Genomic DNA, 27,846 nt, shown 5'->3' with positions numbered 1-27,846 from the left:
GGATTGATGTTTGGCTACAAGGGTGCAGCCTGAACAAATATATTTGCTATGTGCCTGTGAGGAACAGGTTTGGACAGCAGGAACAAGAGAGCTATACCAAAATGGTGCAAATCCCACTAACCCTTGTGTATCTGACCTGCTCGATACCACCCAGCACCCAGACTATCCTTGCTCCAGGGCTATCACGTCATCGCACATAGTCTGGCATCACGAGGGGGGGGAGTGTCTGGTATCACGAGGGGGGGAATGTCTGGTATCACGAGGGGGGTGGGGGGGGGGGGGGGGGAGTGTCTGGTATCACGAGGGGGGAGTGTCAGTTCTATATTCTGTAATACCTTATGACAGCCTTCCTTAAAACATTAACTGGTTTATCTTTCCACAAAGCAGTTTAACTGACTGAGGTTTCTATTTAAATGAAAATATGAACTTGTTTGAGTTGCGAGCTGTCCCTTGTAGCTCTTCAAGCCGTGTTCTCTGTGTGATTTACAGGGAGTCAGCCTGACAGCTCAGCGAGCTGCCATTGTCGTGGGGGTGGAGCTACCCATCTACGATGTGACGAAAAAATATCTCATTTTGTCTGGCGTTATGGGAGACACAGTTTACACGCACTTTCTGTAAGTTTCTTCCACGATTGAACAGGTATTAGTATATTACTGTCATGTATATCGAGACCGTATTGGAGCTGTGAAGAATACTAGTCAGGCTGAGTTAATTTTGCATAAGAATGGGAATTCTGATAAACTGCTCAAACATGAGCCTCTTGCAACAATATGGAATATGAATGTGGTCATGTCTCTCCTTGGACCAGTTGTGTTAGATTGTGAGGTGAGTTATTGACTGAATGAGAAGATTAGCTGTGCTTAGAGGGGTGGTCATCAATTGGCAGAATGTGACTAGTACAGGTTCACTAATTGTATTCCCAAATTAAATATAGTAAACGTGCCACAGAGTCTTTGGCACAGAAACAAGCCTTCAGCCCATCATGTCCAAGTCTCACATTGTCCCTATCTGTACTAATCCCATTTATCTTAATTTGCTCTGTCACTTTCACTGCCTTGGCAATTCAAGCACGTGTCGAGATGCTTCTTAAAAACCACAAGGGTCTCTACCTCCACCACCCCCTCAGGCAATGTGTTCCACACAGCCACAGCCATAGATTTCCCCTCTAATCTACTCTCAATTGTCTACCTCTCACCTTAAACGATGTGGTCGTGCCTTTGATGATCATGTATAAGGAATTATTTTTACCATATCTCCTTCCTTAATGTTCTGATGGCATAAAGATGGAGAGATTTACTTTAAGCGTTGAGGTGGAAGAATTAAATTTGAACTTTTAGAAAGCCTTTGATAAGGTCCCACACAGGAAATTAGTGGGCAAAATTAGAGCACATGGTATTGGGGGTAGGGTATTGACATGGATAGAGAATTGGTTGGCAGACAGGAAACAAAGAGTAGGATTAAACGGGTCCCTGTCAGAATGGCAGGCAGTGGCGACTGGAGTGCCGCAAGGCTCGGTGCTTCTGCAGTTGTACAGGGCCCTGGTGAGACCATATCTGGAGTATTGTGTGCAGTTTTGGTCCCCTAATTTGAGGAAGGACATCCTTGCTATTGAGGGAGTGCAGCGTAGGTTCACAAGGTTAATCCCCGGGATGGCGGGACTGTCATATGAGGAAAGATTGGAAAGACTGGGCTTGCATTCACTGGAATTTAGAAGGATGAGAGGGCATCTTATAGAAACATATAAAATTATAAAAGGATTGGACAAACTAGATGCAGGAAAAATGTTTCACAGCCCTCCCAGACCTGGTGTAGGTCTGGGAGCACTGTGAAAGAATGTCCTTCCTCAAATTAGGAGACCAAAACTGCACTCCAGATGTGGTCTCTCCTGGGCCCTGTACAACTGCAGAAGGACCTCTTTGCTCCTATACTCAACTCCTCTCGGTATGAAGGCCAACATGCCATTAGCTTTTTTCGCTGCCTGCTGTACCTGCATGCTTACTTTCAGTGACTGATGTACAAGGACACCCAGGTCTCGTTGTACTTCCCCTTTTCCTAATCTGACACTATTCAGTAATAATCTGCTTTCTCATTCTTGCCACCAAAGTGGATAACCTCACATTTATCCACAGATATGAGAGGAGTTGATATGAGAGTTAGTGAAGACAAAAATACAGCACAGGTCCTTGTCCACAATCTCTGTGCCGAACTTGATACCAAGTTAAATTAATCTCCTCTGACTGATGATCCATCCATTTCTTGATTAGTACAGGTGTCAGAGCATATGGGGAGAAGGCAGGAGAATGGGGTTAGGAGGGAGTGGTAGATCAGCCATGATTGTATGGCGGAGTAGACTTGATGGGCCGAATGGACTAATCCTACTCCTATTCCTTATGACCTTATACGCCTCCAATATCTGCATATATTTGCGGCTGTCTAAAAGCTTCTTAAGCTGCTTTGTATCTGCTTCCACCACTACCCCTGCTTGCATTGGCGACATTTTGCACGTGGGAATGCAGAGGAGGTTCAACAGGAGTTTGGGCAAAATATAAAGTGCTGAAGGAACTCAACGGGTCAGCCAGCAACTGTGGAGGGAATGGACAGGCACATTTCAGGTTGGGGCCTGCTTCAGACTGAAGAAGCGTCCTGCTGCTAAATTTTGCTGAACAAATCAGTCTGAAGAAAGGTCGTGGCCCAAGACCTTCCTTCCTCAGATGCTGCCTGGAGCACTGAGCATCTGCAGTTCCTTGTGTCTCCATTTCACCGGGATGTTGCCTAGATTGCAGCATGTCGGTTATCAGGACAATTTGAATACATTCCCTAGAGCGGAGGAGAATGACGGACACCTGACAGAGATTTATAAATTCGCCAAGATAGAAACAAAAAGCTGGAGTAACTCAGCGGGTCAGGCAGCATCTGTAGAGAACATGGATAGGTGACGTTTCAGAGTGCTGGAGTAACTCAGCGGGTCAGGCAGCATCTGGAGAACATGGATAGGTGACGTTTCACAAAGTGCTGGAGTAACTCAGTGGGTCAGGCAGCATCTGTGGAGAACATGGATAGGTGACGTTTCACAAAGTGCTGGAGTAACTCAGCGGGTCAGGCAGCATCTGTAGAGAACATGGATAGGTGACGTTTCACAGAGTGCTGGAGTAACTCAGCGGGTCAGGCAGCATCTGGAGAACATGGATAGGTGACGTTTCAGAGTGCTGGAGTAACTCAGTGGGTCAATAAACAATAGACAATAGGTGCAGGAGGAGGCCATTCGGCCGTTCGAGCCAGCACCGCCATTCAATGTGATCATGGCTGATCTTCCCCAATCAGTACACCGTTCCTGCCTTCTCCCCATATCTCCTGACTCCGCTATTTTTAAGAGCCCTATCTAGCTCTCTCTTGAAAGCATCCAGAGAACCTGCCTCCACCGGAAGAGAATTCCACACTCACCACTCTCTGTGAGAAAAAGTGTTTCCTCGTCTCCGTTCTAAATGGCTTACTCCTTATTCTTCAACTGTGGCCCCTGGTTCTGGACACGCCCAACATCGGGAACATGTTTCCTGCCTCAAGCGTGTCCAAACCCTTAACAATCTTATATGTTTCAATGAGATACCCTCTCATCCTTCTAAGCTCCAGAGTGTACAATCCCAGCTGCTCCATTCTCTCAGCATATGACCGTCCCGCCATCCCTGGAATTAACCTTCTCAACCTACGCTGCACTCCCTCAATAGTAAGAATGTCCTTCCTCAAATTAGGGGACCAAAACTGTACACAATACTCCAGGTGTGGTCTCACTAGGGCTCTGTACAACTGCAGAAGGACATCTTTGCTCCTATATTCGATTCCTCTTGTTATGAAGGCCAACATGCCATTCGCTTTCTTCACGGCCTGCTGTACCTGCATGCTTACTTTTATAGACTGATGTACAAGGACCCCCAGATCCCATTGTACTTCCCCTTTTCCCAACTTGACGCCATTTAGATAGTAATCTGCCTTCCTGTTTTTGCTACCAAAGTGGATAACCTCACATTTATCCGCATCTGCCATGCATCTGCCCACTCCCCCAACCTGTCCAAGTCACCTTGCATTCTCATAGCATCCTCCTCACAGTTCACACTGCCACCCAGCTTTGTGTCATCTGCAAATTTGCTAATGTTACTTTGAATCCATTCATCCAAATACCCCACTATTCACTGCCTGCCATTCTGAAAGGGACCCATTAATCCCTACTCTTTGATTCCTGTCTGCCAACCAATTTTCTATCCGTCAGTACTCTACCCCCAATACCATGTGCTCTAATTTTGCCCACCAATCTCCTCTGTGGGACCTTATCAAATGCTTTCGGAAAGTCCAGATACACTACATCCACTGGCCCTCCCTTGTCCATTTTCCTTGTTACATCTTCAAAAAATTCCAGAAGATTAGTCAAGCATGATTTCCCCTTCGTAAATCCATGATGACTCGGACCGATCCTGTTACTGCTATCCAAATGTTCGGCTATCTCATCTTTTATAATTGACTCCAGCATCTTCCCCACCACCGATGTCAGGCTAACTGGAACATAATTCCCTGTTTTCGCTCTCCCACCTTTCTTAAAAAGTGGGATAACATTAGCTACCCTCCAATCCACAGGAACTGATCCTGGGTCTATAGAAAATTGGAAAATTATCACCAATGCATGCACGATGTCTAGAGCCACTTCCTTAAGTATCCTGGGATGCAGACCATCAGGCCCTGAGGATTCATCAGCCTTCAGTCCCATCAGTCTATCCAACACCATTTCCTGCCTAATGTGGATTTCCTTCAGTTCCTCCGTCACCCCAGATCCTCTGGCCACTACTATATCAGAAAGATTGTTTGTGTCCTCCTTAGTGAAGACAGATCCAAAGTACCTGTTCAACTCATCTGCCATTTCCTTGTTCCCCTTAATAAATTCACCTTTTTCAGTCTTCAAGGGTCCAACTTTGGTCTTGTTTACCTCTTCACCTACCTAAAGAAGCTTTTACTATCCTGCTTTATATTCTTGGCTAGCTTACCTACATACCTCATCTTTTCTTCCCGTATTGTCTTTTTGGTTATCTTGTGTTGTTCTTCAAACATTACCCAATCCTCTTGCTTCCCGCTCATCTTTGCTACGTTGTACTTCTTCGTACTGTCCCTGATGTCCCTTGTCAGCCATGGTCGTCCCTTTCTCCCCTTGGAATCTTTCTTCCTCCTAGGAATGAACTGATCCTGCACCTTCTGTATTATTGCTAGAAATACCTGCCATTGTTGTTCCACTGTCATCCCTGCTAGGGTATCTTTCCAGTCAACTTTGGCCAGCTCTGCCCTCATGGCCCCCTAGTCCCCTTTATTCAACTGCAACACTGACACCCCCGATCTACCCTTCTCCCTCTCCAATTGTATATTAAACCTGACCATGTTATGGTCACTGCCTCCTAATGGCTCATTAACCTCGAGGTCCTTTATCAAATCCGGTTCATTACATAACACTAAATCCAGAATTGCCTTCTCCCTGGTAGGCTCCAATACCTGTTCTAAGAATCCATCAACTCTACAAAATCCCTTTCTTGGGGTCCAGTACCAACCTGATTTTCCCAGTCTACCTGCATGTTGAAATCTCCCATAACAACCGCAGCATTACTTTTGCTACATGCCAATTTAAACTCCTGATTCAACTTGCGCCCCATGTCCAGGCTACTGTTTGGGGGCCTGTAGATTAGTCCCATTGGGCTCTTTTTACCCTTAGACATAGACATAGACATAGAAAATAGGTGCAGCAGGAGGCCATTCGGCCCTTCGAGCTTGCACCGCCATTCAATATGATCATTATTATTAGGGGGCGCTGTCCTGTGCGCGGCTGCCCTGTGCGCGGCTGCCCTGCCAGCAGTTGTCTGTCTTTTCACCGTTTTATTTTTATTTTTAGTTAGTTAAAGTGTTTTGTTTGGAGGTCTAGACTTTTTTGTGTGGGGGGTGGGGGGGGGGAAAGGGGGAAACTGCCTTTCAGGGTCCCTACCTGCTCGGAGAGGCAGCTTTTCTCCGGGCTGCAGCTTCGACCCGTCCTCGCGGCCTACAAGCGGGCCTGGAGCGGCGTTTCCTGTTGCGGACCGCCCAGAACCTCGGCTTCGGCGGCGGCACAGCGCTGGAGCGCTATCGTGGAGCGGGCGATGCCTTGCCTGCGTCGCCGCGCTGGAGCTCCGGTGAGCTGAGACCGCCGGGAACAACATCGCGGAGCGGCGGGTCTGAGGAACGACCAGCTGCGAGCGGCGGCGCCGAACTTTACACCGGGAGCCTGGGATCTCGCGACGAGATCGCCAGTTGTGGAGCTCCATCCGGCGCGGCCTTGTCGGCTTCGGAAGCCGCGGCCTCCAGTACGGAGGCGGCCGTTCCAGGGTTCCCATGCCGCTGTGAGGACTCTCCCGACGCCGGTGCACCACCACCCGGCGAGAACGGCCAGGAACATCGGGCCTCCGTAGAGGCAACTGTGGAGGCCTCAATAGGGTGAACTGGGGTTGGGGACTGGACTTTGTGCCTTCCCTCATGGTTGGAGCCATTGTGGGGGGATGTTCTTTGTGTTTAAGACTCTCATTGGTGTTATGTCTGTATTCTTTCTTTGTGTGCTGCAAAATGGCAAAAAGCATTTCACTTCATTACCTCGGTGTATGTGAATGTGACTAATAAAAACCTTTGAATACTTTGGTCATGGCTGATCATCCAACTCAGTATCCCATCCCTGCCTTCTCTCCATACCCCCTGATCCCTTTAGCCACAAGGGCCACATCTAACTCCCTCTTAAATATAGCCAATGAACTGGCCTCAACTACCTTCTGTGGCAGAGAATTCCACAGATTCACCACTCTCTGTGTAAAAAATGATTTTCTCATCTCGGTCCTAAAAGACTTCCCTCTTATCCTTAAACTGTGAACCCTAGTTATGGACTTCCCCGACATCGGGAATAATCTTCCTGCATCTAGCCTGTCCAACCCCTTAAGAATTTTGTAAGTTTCTATAAGATCCCCCCTCAATCTTCTAAATTCTAGCGTGTACAAGCCGAGTCTATCCAGTCTTTCTTCATATGAAAGTCCTGCCATCCCAGGAATCAGTCTGGTGAACCTTCTCTGTACTCCCTCTATGGCAAGAATGTCTTTCCTCAGATTAGGAGACCAAAACTGTACGCAATACTCCCGGTGTGGTCTCACCAAGACCCTTACAATTCCTTAGTTCTATCCCTACTGACTCCACATCTCCTGCTTCAATGTCACCCATTGCAAGGGACTGAATTTCATTCCTCACCAACAGGGCAACCCCACCCCCTCTGTCTGTCTTTTCGATAGGAGGTATCCCCTTGAATATTCAGTTCCCAGCCCTGGCCCTCTTGCAGCCATGTCTCATTAATTCACACAGCATCATACTTGCCAGTTTCTAACTGAGCCTCAAGCTCGTCCACTTTATTCCTTATACTTCGCACATTCATATACAGCACTTTGACCTCTGTATTCACTTCCCCCCTTGCACCGCTCGCAAATCATGCAGCATTTGTGGAGAACATGGATAGGTGACGTTTCACAGAGTGCTGGAGTAACTCAGCGGGTCAGGCAGCATCTGTGGGGAACATGGATAGGTGACATTTCACAGAGTGCTGGAGTAACTCAGCGGATCAGGCAGCATCTGTGGAGAGAAGGAATGGGTATCGTTTCGCGTCGAGACCCTTCAGACAGGTTAGGGATAAGGGAAACGAGATATAGAGGATGAGAGATGTAGACATGTAGAGAGATAAAGAACAATGAATGAAAGATATGCAAAAAAGTAACGATGATAAAGGAAACAGGCCATTGTTCGCTGTTTGTTGGGTGAAAAAGAGAAGCTCATGCGACTTGGGTGGTGGAGGGACGGAGAGAGAAGGAATGTCGGGGCTACCCGAAGTTAGAGAAATCAATGTTAATACCACTGGGCTATAAGCTGCCTAAGCGAAATATGAGTTGCTGTTCCTCCAATTTGCATTTAGCCTCACTCTGACGATGGAGGTGACCTAGGACAGTAAGGTCAGTGTGGGAGAATCAGGTTGGTTCAGGCGGGCTGAGCGATGGTGTTCAGCTAAACGATCGCCCAGTCTACGTTTGGTCTCGCCGATGTATAAGAGTTCACATCTTAAACAACGGATACAGTCGATGAGGTTAGAGGAGGTGCAAGTGAATCTCTGCCTGAAAGGACTGTCGGTGTTCCTGGACAGAGTCGAGGGAGGAGGTAAAGGGACAGGTGTTGCATCTTCTGCGGTTGTAGGGGAAGGTACCTCGGGAGGGGGTGGGAAGGGATGAGTTATCCAGGGAGTTGCGAGTGGGATTGTCAGAATTTCTTTCTCATGGTGAGGTTAATCTCAAGCCAGGTCATGGGTTTAAGGTGCAAGGGAGGAGGTTTAGATCTGAAGGGGTGCTGGTGGCAGAGACCCTGATGTGGATAAATGGGATTGGTATAAGTTGGTGCAACAGGCAACAAGGATGCGGTGGACTGAAGAGCCTCTTTCTGAGTCATGCGGCTCGGACTTCTATGGTCGTTTGTGAATTTGCTTGCATGATTATTCTAAAATAGTGTGGAGTGACTGAGACAGTCACAGTTCAGTCACGATCTCAAGGAATAGTAGAAGAGACTTCAGGAGTCCTAATGTTCATACCTTGGCAATGTTCATACTTGTTGTTGTTCCAGCTCGAGCTTCACCTGTGGTTTGGCTGGTGCCTTGGCATCCAATCCCGTTGATGTAGTACGCACTCGCAAGATGAACCAGAGAGTGGCTTTGGGGAGCCAGGTTGATTATAAAGGGACCCTGGACAGTCTTGTGCAGGTAAGTCTAAAGGTGGAGGGAGTTATCAACATGAGCCTTGCATGTTGCTCATATCAGGTAATGACCATTGCATGAGGGTCTGGCCGGCCGAGAATCTAGAGGAGTTGGTGAGAATTTGGGGAGAATAAAGTGGGATGAGTACAAATGGGCACTGATGTAAGTGTGGACTCAGTGGGCTGAAGGACTTGTATTGCTCTGAAATATGTCACTAAGAATTAGCATTCACTTGGCCTGGAAGAAACCAAAGCAGGTGTCAACATTTTAACAGTATTTAGTTTAGAGATACAATGTGGAAACAGGCCTTTTGGTTCATAGAGTCTGTGCTGACCAGTGGTCACCCTTACACTAGTTCTATCATCTGCGAGTTTTGTAACTTACACACTAGGGACAATTTACAGAACCCAATTAACGTGCATGTCTTTGGAATGTGGAAGGAAGCCTGAGCACCCAGAGAAAACCCACACGGTCACAGAAGAACGTACAAATTTCGGTCAGACAGCACCCATAGTCAGGATTGAACCTGGATCTCTGACAATGCAAGAAAACAATTCTACTGCTGTGCCACTGTGCTAATTGGGGTTAGAGTAAATATTTTAAATAAGAGAGTTTTGTTTTAGTTTAGAGAAACAGCGCGGAAACAGGCCCTTCGGCCCACCAGGTCTGCGCCGACCAGCGATCCCCACACACTAACACACATTAGGGACAATTTTTACACTTACCAAGTTAATTAACTTACAAACCTGTATGTCTTTGGAAGAAGGCCAATATTTAATTTATTTTTAAATTCATCATTAGATCTGTAAAACGGAAGGTTTCTTTGCTCTGTACAAAGGATTCTGGCCAAACTGGTTACGGCTTGGGCCCTGGAATATCATCGTATCCTTTTCATAGAGTCATCCAGGCAGCACGGAGGGAGACATGCCCTTTGGCCCAGCTTGTCTATGCTGCCCAAGATGTCCCATTTATGCCAGTGTCACCTGCCCCCATTTGACTCTCTGACCTTTTACTATCCATGATCCTGTCCACATTTGTTTTAAATGTTGTTATAGTACCTTCCTCAACTACTTCCTCTAGCAACTTGTTCCATGTACCCATCACTCTCTGTGTGAAAGCATTGCCCTTCAGGTTCCTATTAAATCTTTCCCCTCTTACCTTAAACCTCTGTCCTATGCTTCTCAATTCCCCCACTCTGGCTAAAAGTCTGTGCAGTCTATGGACACACTGATCTGTTCTGTAGTCATGCCTACTATGTTCTGTTGTGTTGAAGCAAAGCAAGAATTTCACTGTCCTATCAGGGACACATGATAATAAACTCTCTTGAATCTTGAATCTCTGAGCCTCCTGCACTCCAAGTAATAAAACCCTAGTCTGCCCAACCTCTCGCTCTAGCTCAGGCCATAGAGTCGTGGCAACATCCTCGTAAATCTTCTCTGCACTCTTTCCATCTTAATGACATTCTTCCTATGGCAATACTCCAAAATATTCCGAATGCATCCTCATCAACAACTTGTGCAACTGTAAAATAGCATTCCAAATTCTACACTCAGTCCCCTGACTGATGAAGGGCAATCTCCTGAAAGCTTTCTTGACCACCACATGTACCTGTGACACCTCTTTCAGGGACCTTTGTACCTGTGCTGTTTGGCCCCTCTGCACAAAAAGCCCTTAAACATGTTCCTGGGTCTGGAGTCAATGGCATGTGGCCGATGGTTAAAGTATTTTCGATTATTGAAACAAAAACAGAAATATAGGAAATTCTCAGCAGGTCAGGCTGCATCTAGAGTGAAAAATATGCAGTGTTTCAGATCACTGACCTCGGCATCAAAATGTCATCAACCTGAAACATTGGCTTGCCAGCACTGTTTAAACTGCCTAACTTGCTCAGACTGAAGCATTTTCTCTTTTTGTACTTAACCTAAAAAAGGATCTCGTAGATTTGGAGGCAGTTCAAAGACCATTCACCAGACTAATTCCTGGGATGAGAGGGTTGTTTTATCGAGAGGCAGGTCAGTTTGGGTCTGTATTCATTGGGGTTTAGAAGAATTAGGAGTGACCTAATTTAGACTATAGATAATAGGTGCAGGAGTAGGCCATTTAGCCGAGCCAGCACCGCCATTCAATGTGATCATGGGTGATCATCCCCAATCAGTACCCCGTTCCTGCCTTCTCCCCATATCCCCTGACTCTGCTGTTTTTAAGAGCCCTATCTAGCTCTCTCATGAAAGCATCCCGAGAACCTGCCTCCACCGCCCTCTGAGGCAGAGAATTCCACACTCACCACTCTCTGTGAGAAAAAGTGTTTCCTCGTCTCCGTTCTAAATGGCTTACTCCTTATTCTTAAACTGTGGCCCCTGGTTCTGGACTCCCCCAACATCGGGAACATGTTTCCTACCTCTAACATGTCCAAGCCCTTAACAATCTTATAATAATAATAATATAATAATAATAATATATCTTTTATTGTCATTGCACGTCAGTGCAACGAGATTTAGTGTGCAGCTCCACTGATGTACAAGAAAGGTAAATAAATACAATACATAAATAAACAAGCTGAATTGATTGACGTGACCATCTGAGGGAGACTGTCCAAAGGGGGTGGGTGGGGGGGGCACTCATTAGGGCAGGTTCAGAGCTGCTATAGCTCTTGGGATAAAACTGTTCCTGAGTCTGGAGGTTCGGGCGTAGAAGGCCTTGTAACGTCTGCCGGAGGGAAGTAGTTGAAACAGACCGTGGCAGGGGTGTGATGAGTCCTTATGGATGCTGAGGGCCTTCCTGAGGCACCACGTGTGGTAGATGCCCTCCAAGGCTGGTAGCTCTGTCCCGATGATCCGCTGCGCTCTGTTGACGACGCGCTGAAGAGCTCTCCTCTCCGCCTCCGTGCAGCTGAGATACCACACAGAGATGCCATACGTTAGTATGCTCTCTGTGGTGCAGCGGTAGAACGTTGTCAGCAGCTGTTGGGGCAGACCATTATATGTTTCAATGAAATACCCTCTCATCCTTCTAAACTCCAGAGTGTACAAGTCCAGCTGATCCATATTTCTCAGCATATGACAGTCCCGCCATCCCGGGAATTAACCTTGTAAACCTACCCTCAATAGCAAGAATGTCCTTCCTCAAATTAGGGGACCAAAACTGCACACAATACTCCAGGTGTAGTCTCACTAGGGCTCTGTACAACTGCAGAAGGACCTCTTTGCTCCTATATTCGATTCCTCTTGTTATAAAGGCCAACATGCCATTCGCTTTCTTCACTGCCTGCTGTACCTGCATGCTTACTTTCATAGACTGATGTACAAGGACCCCCCAGATCCCGTTGTACTTCCCCTTTTCCCAACTTGACGCCATTTAGATAGTAGATAATTTAAATATGTGAAATAGTAAGATTAAACGAGAACTTACCAGTTTGAAGTTTGATCTTTATTTTATGGGGAGTAACGTTGAGGGATTACGTGAAGAACCTGCCAGGACGCATGCGTGTCATTCTTCAAAGCAGCGGTGTGAAATCACAGATAACAGTAATGACCTGAACATAGTAAGATTAGAGAAAAAGGGATACCAGTTGAACTTTATGATCGAGGGTGGGAGCGGAGGGCACGTAATCCCTCAACGTTATTCCTCATAAAATAAAGATCAAACTTCAAACTGGTAAGTTCTCATTTAATCTTACTATTTTACTTCGGAGTCACGTGAGTGACTACGTGAAGATTTCAAAGCTCTGTGATTTCATGCCGTGGAAACGAGTCCATGCCTCACTATTGCCATAATTGACTAAGGGAGGAAATAGTGTTAACGTATTCAAACATGAATCCGACATTGAAATTCCATGATGAACTATTAACAACAAATTATAGCCCCTGTCTTATGGGGTAATCATGATACAGATCTAATTTAGATTCTGCAATGTCACAGGTTTACCACTGCTTTTCTTTTATGACCATCCTGCTGTCCCCAGGATTTGGTCCATTTCCTTGCTGCGATGTAGTTACAGCCCTGGTGGTATGAGATTGAATATGTTAGTATCCACCCCAGCAGCCGTAAACCTGTTTCAGCCATCTCATTGCCTCTGTGCTGTTTAGAGTTCTCTATGTATAAGTACAAATGTCTCATAATGCATAGGCAATCATCTATTGGGTATGCACTGAATTCTATATGAGGCCTGACGATCCCGGTCTGTTCTGTTAAACTCATTCGTGGATGTAAAAAATTATTTTACTCGTAGAAGAGGTGTTACTATCCAGCCTTGATTTATGTAAAGACTGAATTTATGTGCTGAGACCAATGCCATAAGCATGACCATGTCATGTGCAAGTCTATGCAGGGACAGAGCTGTGGCTGGTGACCAATTCCTCAGTAATGTTAGGACTATACTCATATACCATATAACGGAATACTAGTCCTTGGGGATAATATTAAAATTCCCCTCATGAGTTTAGTCACCAGGGGGTGAGACCCGACAGAATGACGCTCTGATCCTTGCCCCAGAATACTGGAAGGCACTTCTGGCGCAGTTTGTGGCACTAAACTGAGCCCCTCAACATAATGGAGGCTAGCCAGGAATTTCAGAACAGAGTTATGTTCGTCGTACAGTAGTGATGTTGTTCCTAGAACAATATTTCCCACTTCCTGATGTGGACCCGATATTGTTTCTTCGTGGACTGCCTGTGAGCCGCTGTAATATGTTCATTGTTCGGTTCGTTAGTCCCAGGTCCGGAAGTGGTTACTTAAGATTCTGCTGACGAACACATTTGTCCTTTTATGGTAGGGATGATTTTCTCGCCCGTTACGGGATGAACCAACAATCTGGTTATTTTGGAACGGAGAGCCATGTTTAGTTGTATTTTGCGTAATACCCGACTGATGAGGCAGAAAGGAGGGAATGCATAGAAAGAACAATTTCCCCCCCAATGCAGCGAGAAGGCATCCATCGCTGATGCCCCAGTCTGATTCCCAAGAAACACAGATAGGCAACTGGTGATTAAGCCGAGATGTAAATAGATCAACCTCTGGTGTTTCATATCATGCTACAATATCAGCAAACACTTTGCGGTCCAACATCCATTCGATGTTTGTTATTGAATTTGCGTGACCTGGTGTCTGCCACTGAATTTGAGGTTACCTGGTAGGTAACTAGCTGATATTCAAATGTTTTCTGAATACACCATTGCCAAATTGTGTTAGCCGGATTATCACATGATACCGATTTGATTCCACCCATGTAGTTAGTATATGTTACCATGGTGGTGTTATCAATCTGTAGTCTAACATGCAGGTGATGCATTTCTGAACAGTATGATTTTAGTCCATAGAACGCACCCAACATTTCCAAGTAGTTTATGACATGTATCTGAAGCAATGATGCTTCTTGTGCATCCCATCTATATCCACATCTAGAGATGGGGTTAGTAACACGCCAACCATGAACACTGGCATCAGTTTGTAGCACCACTGAATGGTTGCTGACAATGATAGGGCTTGAACAATGCCCAATATTTCCCCTATCATTGTAATTCCGTGATTGCTTAGATTGGTAGCCTCATTGGTCTATACACATGACCAGTATTGATTTTAAGTGCTTATACCTTTGTCCTTGTAATTATTGGTAATACAAAGGTCAAACAGTGTGGCTGGAAAGGCCACAGTATTGCAAATTACCCTTGCTACCAGTTGAATTGGTGCTTTACTGATGTCAATGAGGTTGTTGGCCTCAGTTAAGTCTGTACCTTCCTTTGATAAGTTACCCACATGTGGACTAAGTCAAAGGTGAACCCCAAGTTGTCCTTAGTGGTGGAAGGTGTTAGCTTAGAATTAATAACGTCTATAATCCTTCCGCATAGGCACCGAATAGTAAGCATCTTTTAATGGATGCAATCCATAAAGTAGCCTATGGATCAATAGTTTGGCAGTAACAAAGGTTTCCAATTTCGAATGAATTTACTGCACAAATGTATTCAGTTTTGTCAGACCTGAATGATTGGTAACCACATCTTTTTGTTTTCGTAAAGACATTGACACGAATTCCAAGAGTCGTGTTGGGATTTCCCCATGATTCCCTAGCATCTAGCCTCTCCAGTTCAGCATGCGCTTCCAGTTTTTCTTATCGTGAAGGCACGAACGTTCAGTTCGGCACATGCTGAACCGGGAAAATTTGTGCACAAATTCAATTGTATATCCCTGAGTACTAGGTAGAAAATAAGTGTTAGTAGTTATTGCACTCCATGCCTCCTAAAAAAAAATGTAATCTACACACCAATTTGTGTTATTTACACTTCCTGTTTTTTGGAAGAGACCAGACCCCCCTACCGCCATGGTGACCAGTGGAAAGTTTGTTTTCTTCCTTGCAGTCGCCGTAGAGGTTGTGGCATCGGTTTTTGGATTTGGGATTTGGGGTTGCACGTCTTCCACGAAGGCCGGTCTGGCCCAGGCCTAAAAAGACCTCTGTCCTGTAGCCCGGCCTTTGAGCTTTCACCAGCTTCTGTGTGTCTTCCTGCTGGTGGGTGCGTGGAGGTGCTGTTGTCATGTGTAGGAGATCCTGCCTGTTGCCGCCTTTATGAGCCCCAGGGTATTGGCCTCCTTATCGAGCTCTTTTACCTGTTTTGACAGGTTGCCCCCAAGTGGTAATATTGGTGGTTTAATCCCTCCAGGTCTGCACAGCTCTGCAAATTTAGGGTTTAAAGCTGGGCGGATGGCGTTCTCCTGAGACTATTAATCTCGTATTCCGTATTGCAGAATAATGCCACAGCATCTTGCTGTTGTTAGCTAAACATCCTGCCTTCTGACTCCCGTTCCAATGTGTTTTCAGATGTAACTGTTCACCGTGGGAAATTTTGAGGGATACCCATTTACCGGTGCCAAATATTTGGCAGTAGTGTCTATTACAGCCATGTTCCTGTAGTTGTTTTTAGATGTACAAACTTGGACTCCTTTTCCAGGAGGTTTCCGTGTTCTTGCACCCTCTGCACACTGATTGTTTCTTCAGCAAAACCCCTCTTCAGAGCCAGCCCAGAATTGGCTCCCAGTACTCCCCTCTGTCGAGGGAGATGCACTGTGCAGCCCTGATAAGGTGCTGCCATGGGTGTATTATATACCCATTGTGACTAGACTCCATCTCCCAGAGTCTGTCACAGTGGAGCATCTGCTCCATAAGCCGCTCCATTTGGCCCCAGTAACGCTGGTCCCCGCGGCATTTCTTTGCAGTTCGACTTGTCAACCAAGTCGGGCACAGCTGATCCCACTAACGGTGATCTGGTGCCGTCAGCCGCTGCTGGCTGTCCGCAACTCCGTAGTTCTTCCCAGCCAGTGCAGCCCTTGTGGACTCCTGTCCATAGTTTCCCCCTGTGAAAAAACAGCACGGGAAACAAAGCATGACCACAGTAATTCCCTTGCCTGTCGGTCTTGGTTTTAAAAACTTGCCACTGCAGGGGAATACTCCCCCCCGCCTGTCGTTTTGACTTGTCAGAGTCAACGGCTCAATCTGTCTAGTCTTCCCGCCCGGCCGTGGTGTTGTTCTGGCCGGTGCGGGTGCCAAGTCGGGCATAGCTGATCCCACTCACGGTGATGATGGTGCCTTTAGCTGCTGCTGGCTGCCCGCAACTCCACGGTTTCCCCAGCCAGTGCAGCCCTTGTGGACTCTTGTCCATAGTTTCCCCCTGTAAGAAACAGACACGGGAAACAAAACACGACCGCAGTAATTTCCTTACCTGTCGGTCTTGGTTTTAAAAAACTTGCCGCTGCAGGGGAATGCTCCCCCCGCATGCCGTTTTGACTTGTCAGAGCCAACGGCTCTGATCTGTGTAGACTTCCCGCCCGGCCGTGGTGTTGATCTGGCCGGCGCGGGTGCCAAGTCGGGCACAGCTGATCCCACTCACGGTGATGCTGGTGCCTTCAGCTGCTGCTGGCTGCCCGCAACTCCGCGGCCCTCCCCAGCCAGTTTTAGACGCAGACCTTGTGGACTCTATTTTTGTCCAGTTTCCCCCTGTAAAAAACAGCACGGGAAACAAAAAACGACCGCAGAGTAATTCAGTTACCTGTCGGTCTCGGTTTCAAATTTACCGCTGCGGGGGAACGTCGTTCCACCCCGCCTGTCGTTTCGCAATGCGTGAAGCGATATGACACGCATGCGTCCTGGCGGGTTCTTCACGTAGTCACTCACGTGACTCCGAAGTAAAATCACAAGGAGGATTGACAAGGGAAAAGTTGACATGTTTCCCCCATTGGGAGTGTCAGGAACAAGGGGATCGGGAGAGATGTGGTCATGTTTCCCCAGTGGGAGAGTCAGGAACAAGGGGCCAGGATCAGGGGCCGGTCATTTCAAACTGAGGTGGGTAGAAATGTCTTGTCTCTGAGGGTTATGAATCTCTGGAATTCTCGGCTCCTCAAGGGCAGTGGAGGCTGAATCATTCGATATATTGACGATGGAGATGGAGACATATTTGGGGAATTGTGGGTTGTGGGGAAATGTTGAGGAGAGGAGGTGAGGACAGCATGGATCGGACATAATTATGTTGAATGGTGGGACAGGATCGAGGGCTGTTAAATCCTGCTAATATTTTCTTGGGTTTTTATTTCAGATTTCCAGCCTCTGCAGTTTTTTAGTATGAAGTATTTCTCAAGGAGTGTTGGTATGGGAACGTGTTTCTCTTGTTTGCTCTGAATGTGCTGAGAGAGTTAACAAATTAAGTTGCATTGTTTAACTTAACTATTTCCTTCAGTTCTTCATTACGTATGAGCAACTGCGAAAACTCCCGATCTAAGCTATATTCTGCTTGTGCTGCTGCCTGGCATTTGTGTGTTGGAGGAAGGAAGCCTTTTCTTCCACCCTTGCCTCAAGATTTATGCATGAATGTTCCTGCATTCGAGTTCAATGAAATTGTGGGGAAAGAAGATTTGTGCACTCGCTGAAGACCCACAGGAGAGAAGACTTTGCCGTCCAGTTTGAATGTGCTCACCGGGGCATTGACCTTCATCCAACTCTTACAGATAAAGTGCAAATACACATGTAAACACACGTGTAGGCAGATTCCATTCCACGTACACACAGGCCTGCACACACAGGAAGGCGTGTGCTTTGTGCAGTTAACGATAAAGGTTTGACCTCCTTGTAAACTTGAATATGGTTTATCTTTGTGGGATTGTCGTCACTTTAAATTACACATGTTAGAAACCCTAAATTAGAAAACAACAGTTCAATAATAGTGCTTTCCGTCTTGGCAGATAGAAACATAGAAAATAGGTGCAGAGGGAGGCCATTTGGCCCTTCGAGCCAGCATCGCCATTCATTGTGATCATGGCTGATCATCCACAATCAGTACCCCGTGCCTGCCTGCTCCCCATATTCCTAGATTCCGCTAGCCCCTAGAGCTCTATCTAACTCAGTTGTACTAATCAAAGGAAGGATCGCTGGGGCATTAAGATGTGGTAAATCAGTCAGAAAATAAGCACTAGGTAACTACTAGGTAAATATTAGTAACTAGGTATATATATTTCCTTGACTATCTGGTTCTGTTTTACAGCTTCGCAAAGGAAAGGCACAATGCCCTCCATATTGTTTGGGACAAAGACCCATCATTTATTTATTTGCCTCTGTACTCCACAATTTGACATTTGTAATAGAACAAATCACATGTGGTTAAAGTGCACATTGTCAGATTTTAATAAAGGCCATTTTTATACAATTTGGTTTCACCATGTAGAAATTACGGCAGTATTTATACATAGTCACCCCCCCCCATTTCAGGGCACCATCGTGTTTGGGACACAGCAATGTCATGTAAATGAAAGTAGTCATGTTTAGTATTTTGTTGCATATCCTTTGCATGCAATGACTGCTTGAAGTCTGCGATTCATGAACATCACTAGTTGCTGGATGTCTTCTCTGGTGATGCTCTGTCGGGCCTGTATTGTAGCCATCTTTAGCTTATGCTTGTTTCGGGGGCTAGTCCCCCTCAGTTTTCTCTTCAGTATATAAAAGGCATGCTCAATTGGGTTCAGGTGATTGACTTGGCCACTCAAGAATTGACCATTTTTTAGCTTTGTTGATTCTGGTCAGCCTAAGGTTTGGCTGATGTCTCTAACAGTTTTATTCTTGTTTCTCAGTCTCATAATGGCTTCTTTGACTTTCATTGGCACAACTTTTGTCGTCGTTGATAAACAGCAATAAAAGTTTCCAGAGGTGATGGAAAGACTAGGTTCTGAGAGCTCTCTTATACCTGCATTAAGGAGCATTTAAACACACCCGAGCAATTATAAACACCTATGAAGCCATGTGTCCCAAACATTATGGTGCCCTGAAATGAATGAAACGTAAACCAAAGGAATAGTTAGATCTCAAGCCGGGCCTTGAGCAGCCAGGTTGGTGTCTCTGTTGGCGTCAATGTCTGCCAGGCCCTGACACAGCTCCATTTGGTGGGTGGTAGAGTGAGCACCCATGTTGAGATGACATGGTTGGCTGTCTGTTGATCTGGGGGAATTATGTATAAACACTGCTGTAATTTCTACATGGTGAAACCAATATGTATAAAAATGGCCTTTAATAAAATCTGACAATGTGCACTTTAACCACATGTGATGTTGTCTATTACAAATCTCAAATTGTGGAGTACAGAGGCAAATAAATAAATGATGGGTCTTTGTCCCAAACATTATGGAGGGCACAGTATGTACAATTCTTTGTGTTGGGGGAAGTTCCTTATCCACTTTCTTTTAATCACAGCATAATATAGCTTTTGCTGCTATGATCCTTTTCAGAATTTTAGAATTTTCTGATTCAAAATCTAGATTATCCACCAAATTTAAACCAAAATTTAAGTTACTTTTTGCATGTTCCTTGAGATTAGTTCTTGGTGTTGTTCTGCTGTTGTTTAAACCGAGCCATTCTAGTTTGCAGCTGCAGTTAGATTTGAAGATATATTCATGTTTTGCATTGTCCTTCCCTCATCCTGTGATGGTATTTTGGCTTCAGGGCATGTCAGGTTACAAATCAGAAAGGGTCATTGCATGCTCTGGGAAAGAATCAATGGTCCAGATATGGTAGTGTTTTCCAATTCTACGATCATTATTTCTCCTCCCTCTTCAGAGTCCATGTTGAAACTGGAAACGCTTCATATGGCCACTCATTGCTGATGGTTGTGGCTGCAACGTTAAGCAATCTCTGGTAAATATCTCCAACTATCCCTATAGGGCTTCTTACAGGATCTCACCATGTCACATCTTCCTCTCTTCTCACCTTTCTGCATTTCGTACTCAGTGATTCCTTGGTCTGCTCTTTTCTTTCCATCCCTCACCATCTTCCAATGCAACTGGAAGAGATGCAACATCTGTTCTTTCCTTCCCGCTGTCTGGGACTAAAAACATAATTCCAAGTGAAGTAATAATTCCTTTACACTTCCAATTGGTGTTCACAATGTGGCCTCTTCTACACTGAAGAAACTAAACCCAGATTGGGTGAAGGCTGTGTGGAACATTTGCACTCGGTCTCACTCACTCCTCCACTCCCATTCTTGTCTGTCCATCAACACCTCCACCGCCACAGTCAGGTCCACTGGAAACCAGAGTACAACGTGCATCTTCCACTGGCCACTCTGTCCATCGTTTCCCATCACCATGCCGATGTCCCTCTCACCCAGTCTCTGTAAAAAGTCTCGCTGATGGTCAGTACTCGTGCTCCTGATCACCAGACCGGTCCGACTTTTGTCCCTGTCAAGACTTTTGTCCCACACCTCCCGCTCCCCCACAGCTCTTGTTGGAAAACTGACCCCTTCCCCAGTAAACTGACCCCTTCCCTCTCCCCCAGTTAGGAGGAAGAGTCCATGCCGCAAAATGTTGACTGGTTTCTCTCTCCACAGATGCTGCTCGACTGGTTGGGTTTTTGTTTCAAGTTTCTGTCGACTAATCAAGCCTTTTTCACCATTCAGTATGAAAGTGAAGGAAATATATTATATTACCTTGGCTTAATAATCATTCAATTCTATTTAATGTTAACAATTGATTTAACATTGATTGTTGAATATCGAAGTGATTCTCTACCATTACCTGTAGAACTTTTTGTTTATTTAACTCTTCATATTCCAGCATCTGCCCTCTATTGAGTGTGGTTTTAGGTTTTCCCAGCTGTCAGTACCTCCAAGTTGCTTCACAGCTCTTTGCAGCTTATGAGCTTCCAACTTTTGTACAGCCTATACATACAGAACATTTGAGTGGCCAGTGTGATTGCTGCAGGATTACAGGTACCTACCTTCTGCTGGTGGAAACTCTGAATGACTGAGATCACCTTCTGTGGTTTAAAATATATAATATATATATAGCCCAATCACCACATGTCTAACCTGTGAACAGTTCAGGTGACAAGCAGGAACGGAATCTTGTAATCTGGGGTGGACCTGAATGTTATTTAGTTCTTGAAAACTTAAATGTTTTCACCATTTCCCCACCAATCTTCTGAATTCTAGAGAAAACATTTCAAGTTGATAGAATTGAATATTTAGCCCCTTGGTAGCATTGTGATATATCCACAGCCCTCCAAGGCAACCGAGCTTTGCTTTCTCTCCAGTATATTGTTTAGGTTTTAGTTGCATTACGTTTTCCAGAAACACCTTCTAATAATCTTTCATTTTCCATATTAGATTTGCTCCAGCTTCTGTGACAACTCAATGCCATCATGTCATCATTTTAGCTATTTAGCAGATCTTCCTTCTTGAATGATTACATTGAATTGTATTACAATATGATCACAATCAATTAATGACGGCATTGTAAGGTTATTATTTAGTTGAATATAATTTATTGTCGCATGTACTGAGATTATCAAAATCAAGTTCAACGCTTCTTTCATTTGGCCAAGATAGTTGTAAGTACGAGACATCAAGTCATTAAAAAATGTTTGAGCTACTGAAGCTAAATGTTACTGTACTGTACGTCTCGAGCCTCTTGGGGATAGTTATTTAGAATCATTGGACAATAGTGGCAGCGCCTGTGTCCGTCCAAGGTCAATGCAATGCTTTCAGCTGAGCACTGGATTTTGTATGTTACAATATATTGTTGCTATAATTTGCTGTTGCAGTTTTGTTAAGACTATGTGGCATGATGTGAGTAAATTCTTGACCCGACAGAGTAAATTGAATGGTGTGATTCTTTTGCAGTACGTATTGTTAGCCACTGTACTGAGCTCACGCCAGTCAAACTTAATGCTGCATAGATATTTCATCTGTCCTGTTTTGGAATAGATTTGTAAATGTACAAATAACTGTCCAATCCCTAATATTTTGTATTGTGTATATAAAGATTGTGGGGATTGAATGTACAATTGGATTCCTGGAGGAACTCAGCAGGTCAGGCAGCATGGAGGGGAATGGACAGATAACATTACCAGTCATGTATCTTTGGGCATCTGTCTGTTCCATCCACAGATGTTGCCTAATCTGCTGAGTTCCTTCAGTGATCTGCTTTTTGCTCAAGATTCCAGCATCTATAGTCTCTTGTGTCTCCATCAAATTAGATCTGCTCTGTTCACTCTGCATCACTTGATCTTGTATAATAATATAAAATAATGAACACACAATGTTTCCGCATGTCAATTGATCACCATTTACTTTTTTTTTAAACCCTTGCTTCAAATATTCTTGCCTTTTCAGTTTGACTAGTTTGTTCTACAGAAACATGTTTCCAAAGTTTCTCATAGGGTTGAGTATGAGTTGATGCTATCTTGCTACTTTGTGTTATTTCAGGGTAAGTCAAATTGATGAAGGCAGGACAGTAGATGTTGACCAAATGGACTGTGGTAAGGCATTGGAGAAAGGTCCTACATAGTAGCTGGTCGAAAGCAAAGCTGGCACGATTGGATCTAAAATTGGTTTGTTGATAGGATGTACATGGTGATTAGTGGTGGAATGCATGGAGTAATGGTACATGTTAAATTTATTTGTGATTGTAACAAGTATGATTAGTAGGTTTGCAAATGACATGTAAAGTGGTGGTTAAGAGTGAACATTGACTTCTCTAATTTCAGGTAGTCCCTGCTTTGTCCTCCCCTTCTCAGCTCTCCCTCAGCCCACTGTCTCCAGCATTTTGTCTACCTTGTAAAGTGGTGGTGGTGTTGATAGTAAAGGTGATTGACAAAGGTGAAGATGGAAAGCATAAGTCAAATAGGGGTCAGAAATATTGAGCAAATGGTTGGGTGATGAAGAATGTTGATTAACGGCGACCTTGGAGTTCAGTGTAAGAAGCAACATGGTTCGCTAGAGAGGAAGGGATATGGCGTGCAGGTCATCAAAGTTGGGACTATATTGCAACTTTACTAAACACGTTAGACTGCACTTGGAGTACTGTGTGCAGGCCTGCTCACTGCATTACAGGGTAGGTGTAATTACAGACGAGATTCACCAGGATGATGCCTGCATTGGAGCTATAAAGAGCGAGTGGATAGGCTGGCCTTGATTTAATTGAAGAGGCAGCAGAGGGGTGGCATAAAGCGAAAACAAGAGGATATAGAACTGAACACGCAATCACAATAATACTTTATTAGCCAAGTATGTTTTGCAACGTACAAGGAATTTCATTTGCCAAGTCAGTCACAAATAAAAAGCAACAGAATACACAAAAACATTTTAACAAACATGCACCACAGTGACTCCACATTCTTCACTGTGATAGAAGGCGAAAAAAAATTCAATCTCTTCCCTGGTTTGCTCCCCCGCAGTCGGGGGCCTTGAGCAGCTCCTGCATCGGGGGGAGGTCAGTCAGCTCCCCCTCGCTGACAAGACTCTAAATGCGGCCTCACCAACGTCTTATACAATTGCAATATGACCTCAACTATAAATACTGACTGATGAAGGTCAATGTGCCAAAAAACGTTTTGACCACCTGATCTACCTGTGACTCCACCTTCAAGGAACCATGCACCTGCACTCCTAGATTCTTCTGCTCTAAAATACTCCCCAGAGCCCGACCATTCACTGTGTAGGTCATTCCCATGTTAGACTTCCCAAAATGTAACACCTCCTATTTCTCTATTAAATTCCATCAACCATTCCCCCGCCCACCTGGCCACTTGATCAAGTTCCTGCTGCAATTTTTCACAACTACCTTCACTGTCTGCAAAGCCACCCACTTTTGTTTCAGCTGCAAACTTGCTAATCTTGCCCGGTATGTTTTCATTCAAATCATTAATGTAGATGACAAACAGTAACGGGCCTCCAGTCTGAGAAGCAGCCTTGCACCATCATTCCATGAAGCCAATTTGCCATCCATTCAGCTATCTCTCCTTGGATCCCATGTGATCTAACCTTCCACAGCAGCCTTCCATGTGGAACCTTTGTCTTTGTGTTTTTAAATCGACATTCCTGTGCTGTCTTCCATTGGACCTGGGTGTTTACAGAATGGAGTTTATGGAAACGTGGTTGTGAGCGAGACAAGTGCCTGGGTTTCGATGTTTCAAATGAGATAGGGAGGTGGGAAGAGTTGCTTTACTAATAGAGAGAATGCCGTGGACATACTGGAGGGTACGTGTACGGAGGCATTATGGGTTGAGCTAAAAAATAAGAAAGGAATAATCACTAATGGGATTGTATTATAGGCCACCGAATAGTCAGCGGGAGATCAGACACGTCGACAGATTACAGAAGGATGCAAGAGCCACAAGGCTGTTGTACTTTAACCTCCTCAATATTGACTGGGACTCACTCAGGGCAAGAACATTAGATAGGGCAGCATTTGTTAGGCATATCCAAGAAAGTTTCCTTTAACAGTATATAGTCTCTGCTCGAGTCAGACTACACTGGATCTGGTATTGGGAAACGAGCCTGGCCAGGTGACGTGTTATGGTGGAAGAGCATTTTGAAGATATTGATCTAAACTCCATAAGTGTTTTGAATAGGGACAGGTCTAGAAGTTGAGGGAAGGTACTTAATTTGGCCATGGCAGATACGATGTCATTAGACGAGCTGAAGAGGGTAGATTGGGATCAGTTATCAGTCCACACAGCACATGTGGGACTCGTTTAAAGGCCATCCCATCAAAGTGCAGGATCACCATGTTCCAGTTAGGGTTTAGGACAGCAAGGTAAGGGAACATAGGAGGTTGTAAACTTGGTCAGGAAGAAAAAGGAAGCGTATGTCGGCTTTAAAATGTAGCATCAGATGAGGCTTATGAGGAATCTAAAGTGAGTAGGAAAGAACTCAAGAAGGGCCAAAAGAGGCCATGAAATGTCATTACAAGTTGGATTAAGGAAAATCTAAAGCTTTTTATAAAAAAGTGTGAACGGAGAAGGTAAGACCACTCAAGGATAAAGAAAGGTGTCTATGCTTGGAATCTGAGGATGGAGGTGAGGTGCTAAACAAGTACTCTGTATTCACCAAAGAGAAGGACAGTGAGATCAGTGTGGAGAACACATATACACTCGATCAAGAAGGATGTGGTGCTGAGGCTCTTGAAGAGAATGGATGTCCCTAGGGCCTGATGGGATCTATCCCAGATCTATCCCCTACCTCTACTCCGGATCTCTGCAACTCATTCCTCCACTTTTTCGCTGATAAAATCAGCACCATCTATCAATCTTTATCCCCTGTACCCGACTCCCCAGCATCTACTCCATCACCTACCAAGGCCCCTCCTTTCAACATCTCCACTGACGACCTTACCCCTCCTCCACACTGCTTCCTCTCCCAGGCATAGGGTCACGGCCCGGGCGTGAGAGCAGCCGTTTCTTGTCCCGCCCCACCGGGTGTCGGGGGGGGCTCAAATGTGTGGAGTACTTGTAGTTGAGCAAACCCCCGCTCAGCCGGAAGTACTCATCGGACCCAGGCGCCGTAATCCATCCTGGGAGCCGGTCCCACACAATTTGAGCCGCCTTTCCTCGACACCCTTCGTCTCCCTCCGAGAGGCAGGGAGGCGTGTCCTGTACAGGCTCCTCCTCCAAACCCTGCACTTCCTCGCCCTGGTCCACCGTCCAGACACCAAATGGCGGTCGGTGTTGCCTTCCGGTCGCGAGGGGGGCCCCCCGGTGGGGGTCCCTCTATGCAGGGATTCTCCCCCTCTACATTGGGGACCTGGGGTGGAGGGTATTGCACCGAGATGTTCCCTGAAACCTGTTTCTCTCGCGGTTCACAGACTCGCCAGCCGCCTGCCGCTGTTGCGGGCTGGAAGAGTCTGTGTACCACGTGTACATGGAGTGTGTGAGGCTGCAGCCACTGTTTAAATATCTAAAGGGGCTGCTCCTTGCCTTCTGACTGCATTTTTCACCTACCATCCTCATCTTTGGACACCCTGTGCGTAGGGGAGAGGGTAGGGCTGAAGATGTCCTGGTTGGGTTGCTCCTGGGCCTGGCCAAGCTGGCCATCCACGAGTCAAGGAGCCAGACAGTGGAGGGCTCTACCCGAGCCGGCTGCCTGCCCCTTTTCCGGGGATATGTCCATGCCCGGGTGCGGATGGAAAGGGAATACGCCCTGTCTACGGGAACCCTGAGGGAGTTCCGCGACCGCTGGTCACCGAGAGGGGTTGAATGTATCCTGGACAAGGATTGCAATATAGTTGTTTAGCAGTTGCTTAGCATATTTGTTTGTCTTGTATTATGGTGGTGTATTGTTTTATTGTATTGTAAATACTATTTTAATATTTGAATAAATATTTTTGATTAAATTTTTTTTAAAATAATAAATAAATTTTAAAAAGCTGGTTACCAAGCTCTCCGATCTGGGTCTCTGCACATCCCTCTGCAATTGGATCCCCGACTTCCTCATCCACCAGACCATGATCTGTCCATATTGGTGGAAATGTGTCAGCCTCGATAACAATCAGCTCAACCCCCCTGCTGTACTCACTCTATACTCATGACTGCATAGCCGGACATAGTGCGAACTCCATCATCAAGTTCGCCGACGACACCACTGTTGTGGGATGAATCACTGATGGTGATGAGTCAGAGTATAGAAGTGAGATCGACCGATTGATCAAATGGTGCCAGCACAACAAACTCAAAACCAAGGAACTGATTATGGACTTTGGAAGGGGTAGGATAGGGACCCACAATCCAGTTTATATCAACGGGACAATGGTGGAAAGGGTCAAGAACAACAAATTCCTGGGCGTGCATATTTCCGAAGATCTTTCCTGGTCCCAGCACACTGATGCAGTCATAAGGAAGGCACATCAGCGCCTCTACTTCCTGAGAAGATTACGGAGAGTCGGTATGTCAAGGAGGACCCTCTCTAACTTCTACAGGTGCACAGTAGAGAGCGCACTGACTGGTTGCATCGTGGCCTGGTTCGGCAACTTGAACGTCCAGGAGCGGAAAAGAATGTAGAAAGTTGTGACCACTGCCCAGTCCATCGTCGGCTCTGACCTCCCCACCATCGAAGGGATCTATCTATCAAAGACCCACACCATCCTGGCCACACACTCATATCTCCGCGGCCATCGGGAAGAAGGTACAGGAGCCTGAAATCTGGAACATCCAGGTTCAGGAACAGCTTCTTCCCCACAGCCATCAGGCTATTAATCTTGACATCAAACAAACTCTGAACTATAATAGCCTATTGCACTTTATCTGTTTATTTATTGTGTATATATATGGTCTATGGTATATAGACACACTGAACTTTTATCTCCTGTTCCGTATTATGTTTACATATTCTGTTGTGCTGCAGCAAGTAAGAATTTCATTGTTCTATCTGGGACACATAACAATAAAACTCTGACTTGACTCTAGTAATCTCCGTAACCTCTAGTAATCAAGAATCTATATATCTCTGCTTTAAATATATACACTGACTTGTGTGGCAAAGAATTCCAGATTCACCACCCTCCGATTAAAGAAATTGCACCTCAACTTGCTCCTAAAAGAACGTCCTTTAATTCTGAGGCTATGACCTCTAGTTTAGACTCTCCCACTGGTGGAAACATCCTCTCCACATCCACTCTATCCAAGCCTTTCACTATTCTGTACATTTCAATGAGGTCCCCCCTCATTCTTCTAAACTCCAGCGAGTACAGGCCCAGTGCCGACAAACCATGATAGGAAATCAGCAACT

At 45.5% G+C, this 27,846-nt stretch overlaps 1 protein-coding gene across 2 annotated transcripts in view; it reads left to right on the top strand.

The window, feature by feature from the left end:
• The window catches only part of LOC116979275 (kidney mitochondrial carrier protein 1-like), a 47,788-nt gene extending 25,406 nt beyond the window's left edge, over positions 1 to 22,382 (top strand). Inside the window, exons 6-10 of one of the 2 annotated variants that reach the window (XR_004413661.1) lie at positions 490 to 614; positions 8,692 to 8,827; positions 9,623 to 9,703; positions 17,539 to 17,914; positions 20,671 to 22,382. Coding sequence is in view for 1 of the 2 variants with exons in the window: in XM_033030889.1 (XP_032886780.1) it covers positions 490 to 614; positions 8,692 to 8,827; positions 9,623 to 9,703; positions 17,539 to 17,580 (384 nt within the window). In the remaining variant the exon portion in view is untranslated. Of the gene's footprint in view, positions 1 to 489; positions 615 to 8,691; positions 8,828 to 9,622; positions 9,704 to 17,538; positions 17,939 to 20,670 lie in introns of those variants that run through there. The other variant, XM_033030889.1, reaches the window with a different exon arrangement.
• The last annotated feature ends 5,464 nt before the right edge of the window (positions 22,383 to 27,846 follow it).

This window comes from Amblyraja radiata, chromosome 12 (assembly GCF_010909765.2).
Source record: "Amblyraja radiata isolate CabotCenter1 chromosome 12, sAmbRad1.1.pri, whole genome shotgun sequence".
In the NCBI taxonomy this organism is placed as follows: Eukaryota; Metazoa; Chordata; class Chondrichthyes; order Rajiformes; family Rajidae; genus Amblyraja; species Amblyraja radiata.
Note: the sequence above shows the minus strand (reverse complement) of the source record. Positions and strands in the feature narration are given on the sequence as shown.